The 5750-nt window shown below is 58.0% G+C and overlaps 1 protein-coding gene across 1 annotated transcript in view; it reads right to left on the reverse strand.

Annotated features, from left to right (window-relative positions):
* The window catches only part of TBX5 (T-box 5), a 44773-nt gene that overhangs the window by 36393 nt on the left and 2630 nt on the right, over positions 1–5750 (reverse strand). Inside the window, exons 2-3 of the mRNA XM_006908582.1 lie at positions 3331–3515; positions 1670–1764 (exon numbers count right to left, since the gene is read on the reverse strand). Of these exons, the coding sequence (XP_006908644.1) occupies positions 1670–1764; positions 3331–3477 (242 nt within the window). The 5' untranslated portion in view covers positions 3478–3515. The remainder of the gene's footprint in view (positions 1–1669; positions 1765–3330; positions 3516–5750) is intronic.

Raw genomic sequence — 5750 nt, forward strand, 5'->3', positions numbered from 1 at the left:
CTCTGCCCAGCCAGGTGCTTTGGCTGATCTAGGCAGAGCTGCCATGTCACAAGGACACCAAGGTGTGTGGGCATCCTAGGGTCCTGACTTCAGTCCTCTGACCCCAGAGTAGAGCTCGGTTGGTGACCTCCGACACCAGTCACCTGCGGGAATTTCCTCCTAAATGCCTCCACGACTTCTCCAGGGCTCCTGGCACTCTTCCTTGGGGCGTCTATACTCCTTGGCTCTTGGCAAAGAAATTCAAAACCTGTCCAGATTTGGTCTGAGAAAGGCCTGAACAAGGATGGAGGTTCCATCGGATCGGGGGATTGGGGAGCCGGTGACCCAGAACGGCCCGCGTTGTGCCTGCTCCCTCTCCGAGCACAAGAGCGCCCCAAAAGCCCCTTCTGCCTCGGAAAAAGTGTGCACCCCCGAAAAGCAAGCATCCTTAAGGCTGGCCTGGGGCGAAGGGGTTCGTTGCTAGACCCTGGCTCGCCCAGGGATGGGGGGAAGGGGCAAGCGGAGGCCTCCCCCTTCCCGGCTTGGAGCGGGAGCCTGAGTGTTTATCTCCCGGAGTGAGCACGCCCGGAGGCGGAGGCACGGGAGGCCTCGCAGGCCTTTTATAGTTAAATCCTCTCGGCTCAGGCTGTGGGGAAAGGAGGCCCAGCCGTGGCTCTCCCTCGTAGGAGGAATGGGAAGAAGACCTTAGCTCTCGTATGTAAACAGAACGCGCCTCCTAGTTCACCCAGGCCGAGCCGGGGAGCAGACATTGTTTAATTTCAAATAATAATAAATGTCACTGTTGTCAGTTTATTGCGGGAGGCTTTGGGCTGGAGAATCGGGGGCGTCTGGAGAAGCGGCTCCGCCCTCCCCCTTCACACACTCCGTGGCTTGGGCCTACCGGCCTCTCTGAGCCAGCCTGGGGCCTTCTGCCCTGCGGGTCGCGGAGGGCTGGTCCTGCGCGGGTAGGGATGTGGCCGGGATGTCCCCAGGCCTGGGCACACGGGCTCTCGCTCACACCCTGAGCGACACGAGTCTCCCACCCCCACCCCCAGAAAGTCTAGCATTTCTAGCTAAAACTCAGCGAGCTTTTAAGAGGATTTGCAGGGTGAGTGTCTTGGCGAAACTGCCGTGTTTATCGGTGTCTGTATATAGAGCCCGGCCGAGCCCCGGTTCAGTTTCAAAGGCTTCGCCTGCTTTCTATAAACAATGAAAGAGGGAGCGAATACATTCAACGACTCAGACCTCGGCAACCCGGGCGGGACTCTGGGCCGACTGCAAGGTCAGGGCGGGGGAGCAGGAGGGCGGGGGCGAGGGATCAGGTCTGAAACCGGGTCTCATCTCGGGGTCCTCGCTGCACCTCTCTGTTTTCCCGTTCTCTCTCGCTTCACCCCTCTCTCTCTCATTACTAACCCGTCCACATAGCAAGCCCAGCCTCCCAAGCTGCTCTCGGTTCTTATATAAGAGGTGGAAGAAATGCCCAGTTGGGAGAAATGCCTGCTTCCGCAGCTGGCCCTGGCAGGTATTTACCCCCGAGGAGATGGGGGGGTCTCTGTGCCTCTATACCGAGAATCCGGTCAAGCAAAATATTATCGTGCTCGCGCGCTCTCTCTCTCTCTCCTTCCCTCCTGTCCTTCTTCATCTCTCCCGAAGTTTCTCCGTGCTCCCCTCACGGAGGCGCCTGTCTCACCTTCCAGCTTTGGTTATGATCATCTCTGTGCCCACTTCGTGGAATTTCAGCCACAGTTCTCGTTCATGGAGAAACACCTTGATCCCTTCCATGCCCTAGAGGAAGGAGACAAAAGTCACATGGACAAGCCTGGGCTTGGTGGCCCTTCGCTCCCCAAACTTCCCCCAAACACAGAGACTTCTCCTCCTTCTCACTGGTGTCTGTGGGCTCAGAAGTTGGAACCTGTCCCCAGCCCGCTGCAGAGCTGCCTGAGCTGTGAAGCACCAGCAGCCACCACACCGGAATCTCCATATATGCTCCATTCAGGGGAGGTCACCTAACGCCACCAGCACAAGACGATACAAAAAGCTCCAACTGTGACAGAGCTCCAGAGTGTCCAACGGGGAGGACGAAAAAATGAGACCGGTCTCAACCCACTTGAGACAAGATCCAACTAAGAAAAAAAAAGACACCTCAATCTCAAAAACCGATTGGGATATCCGTATGGAGACCCAGACGTCTGCACACAAACATACGGATGTGCGAACACCTACTACGCACGTGTTTATTCTCACCATGGTGGCGCAAATATCGACATAGGTGCGGTTTTCAATTTAAAAATATTTATGGATTACACTAGGTTCTCACAGTCCAAAACAAAAATTAATTCTCGACTGCCCGAAATTAATAAACCTTCTAGGCTCTCGCGCATCCAGCTTTGTTCACTTCGAGCTGTTTTAATTCCAGGCACAGCCTAAGCTAGTTAACATTTCCGCTTTCGACTAGGAGTTATTTTACAAAAGCGATACAAAAACAAAAAATCACATACAGAGTCTTTGTTTTTGCAACAAGCCATCACCATCTAATGAGCGGATTAACTTTTCTGTAAAAGGAAGAGAAATCTGAGTTTCTGAAACGGCATGCCCACTGCTCTCTCTGCTCCTCCACGCATTTTCCTGAGATGTGGAGGGCAGAGTAGAGAGGCCATGCACGAGCCAGGCAAGACATCGAGATCCCCCCAGAAGCGTTTTAAGCTACCTCCAAGTTATTTCTTTGAGTCAAGGCACCGCGCTTCGCGCTGACACCCTATTGAAAATCAACGAGGTCTACAGGGGCCACCTGGAGCACCCAGGGCACCCGGCCCAGCTCCCAGCTAGGAGAGCCCGCGGCTCCCTGTGTCCCCCTGGTACAGTCCTGAGCACCAGCCCTCCAGGCCCCGGCGGCAAGACAAATGGTGTGCCTGGAGGGGCTGGGCGGCGGCACGGAGGAGGCGGGCGGAGGCGAAGGCTACAGAAGATCTGAAGAGGGGTCAAGCCATCGCTCAAGCCGGCCTGAAGCGGCCACTGACCCGGCCCTTAATGAGGACCTCAGGGCTGAGTCTACACCGAGTGCCCCAGGAAAGGAAGGATCTGGGTTCTTCTCAGCGCGGCCCCAAATAGCCAGAAAATTAAGGCTTCTCTAACAACTTAAACGTATTGCCGAAATCCTCTGGCCATAAAGACGATTGTCACAGAACGGTAGACTGGAATAGACTGGTATCTGGGGAGACGGGGCAGAGGAAGGTGGAACTGAGTGGGGATGAAAGGGACAATTAGGGGGAGGGGACAACCCCCCCCAACACACACACCTCAAAAGAAGAGCTTCGGTTTCTGCAGAGAGCCCCTAAGTGCGGGTCTCCTTACCTGCTGGGTGAACGCGGCCTGCGGAGACGATGGGCTCTTGCTGGGGGCCCCTAGCGTACTCTCGGGTTTTGAGTCACAGGGTAGATCCTTGGAGTCAGGTTCCAGGGGGGTGTGCGCCAAGCCAAAGCCCTCGTCTGCGTCGGCCATGGTGTGCCCGGGGCCCTGTGACCGCACCGGGTCCTGCACTGAGGACAGGAAGCAGAGAGAGGGAGGGAAGGAGGGAGGGAGAGGGGGATTGAGAGAGAGGGGAGAGAGGAAGAGAGAGAGAGAGAGAGAGAGAGAGAGAGAGGAGGTTGGAAGCCAAGTTCTAGTGACGAGAGGGAGCAGTTGGGCTCCCACTTTGCAGCTACCAGCACCTCCGTCCCCAGCTGAAGGAGGCTGCAGAAGGTCTCGTGATTATTGCCATTACTATTACTTTATGATCACGCACAACCTCTTGCAAAAGACCCCGCGTCAGGCCGGGAGGAGGCGGTGAGGCCCGCATCTCCCCTGCCCAGGCTCCCCCCCGATAAGCCAGCTGCCCGTCAAATTTGTCTGGACTTCTGGAAGAGCCAATAAAGATAAGGCCTGGGTATTTTTGGAAGCCATTGGGCATGAACCAAAACCAAAACAAAACAAAAACCAAGTGTCCTTTGGAGACTTCTTTTCTCTTCCTCGAATTTACAGGAGGTCACCCGAGCTCTGTTTACGAAAACGCGCGAGCGGAATAGTTTTCTGCAGTGGGCAAAATGTCTGCAATAACCCGTCTCTTGCAAAACCAAAAACAGAGCAGGGGAAAGATTTTTCAGATCGAGAAACAGGGTCCGAAAGAGAATTCACGTTCATCTTTTGTCAGTTACAGACCTTAAAATTAAAAGTCCTTTAACATTAAGAGTCCTCCCCTCTCCCCCGACCTTAAGTCAAGTTAAAAACAAAAAAGGAGCCAAACGGGCCGACCGGGCAGGTAAAGCGCCGCGCAGCCGTTCGGAGAAGGACGCGCTTCCGGGCGCCGCAGCCGGAGCTCGGGGCCGGTCCCGGGCGCGCGTGCCCTTCCTTTCTCCGCTCTCCAGCCCGTGACGGGCATTTTGTCGATCGGCCAGGCAGAGGGGAGCTTGTCCAAGCTTCAAGTGAGCCCGGCTCGCTGGAAGTGCAGGCCCAAGCTCGGCAATAGGAGGACAAAATGGGTCCCAGCGAAATCCGGGGCTTCGGGCGTGCAAGCAGCCGCCTCGGTCCCGACGCCACGCACAGAATGCGGGTTCGCAGGCACGGGTGGGAACACGCAAAATTAACAGCTGCAGAGCTGTTCAAGTCCGGATGAGCCTGCCTCCTGCGCCGATTTCCTTCCAATCCCCTGCACGTTCTTTCCCGAGCGGAGATGTCCTCCCTCGAAACCCGGGAAGACGGAGAACGGGGAGCAAGGGATGCCCCCCAAATCCTAGCGGCCGCCCAGCCGAAAGCCAGATCCCACTCTGGTCTGCAGTGGCCCGAGACCCAGAAATGGGGCCGAGGACAGCTGCTGAGGCCTGACTCCCAAGAGCTTCCTTCACCAAGCCCTTGGGGTTTGCGGGAGGCGGTGATGGGAGCCCCGCGGTCGCCTCACAACAAAAGAAAGCGGGGCTGGCGTCCCCCACGTGCACTCCCACGCACCGCCGTCCGCGGGGACGATCCCACCCCGCACCCCCGCCGGAGTCCTGGGGAGCTCGGGGCTGGCCAGGGCGAACGAGATGAGGTTTGACAGAACCAGGCCGCTTCTCCGGCCCGCAGCCGCCTGCTCGTCCCCACGCGCCCCGGAGCTCCCCGGCGCGCGAGATGTCTGCGAGCCGGGCTCTGCAGGACCCAGGGCGAGGCTTCGGTCCTGCCAGGCGCGCCTCCCAGAGCCCACTGAGCCGGGGGTGGGGGGCTCCCTCCCGAGCCTCCCGGGCCTTCTGCGGGCAAGGTTACCTCGCTGGGCGAAGCCGGTGCATTCACCACATCCCTGGTGCTCCTAGCAGCAGGGAGGCGGGCGGCGAGGCGGGGGCGCCGGCATGGTGGCTCCGGGTTTACGCGGGGGACTGCGTGCCGGGACTAGCGGCTACCGCTGCCTACGCAGGAGCACCCACCGCGGGAGCCGCGGCAGCCACGGCCCACCTCCAACGCACACCTCCTCCGCTCTGCGCTGCTGCCGCCTGAAGTTGTCAGGCGCCAGAAACGCTCTGAAGAACGCAAAGGAGCAGCCTCCGGGGCCCGCTCAGTAGGATAAGCTCAGTGAGCCGCTGCTCCCCCGCGCCCCCACAGAGGGAAAGTAGGGAGACACGAGGGAGCGGTGGGAATGGTCCAAGTCCTCTCTGAGTGCCGCTTTCAGGGTTAAAGTTGTGGAATCCGAGTAAGATACTCTCTCTCTCTCTCTCTCTCTCTCTCTCTCTCTTCATCTCTCTCTCTGCTTCTGACACTCTCTCACTCTC

The sequence above is a fragment of the Pteropus alecto genome, unplaced genomic scaffold (assembly GCF_000325575.1).
Source record: "Pteropus alecto unplaced genomic scaffold, ASM32557v1 scaffold113, whole genome shotgun sequence".
Taxonomy (NCBI): domain Eukaryota; kingdom Metazoa; phylum Chordata; class Mammalia; order Chiroptera; family Pteropodidae; genus Pteropus; species Pteropus alecto.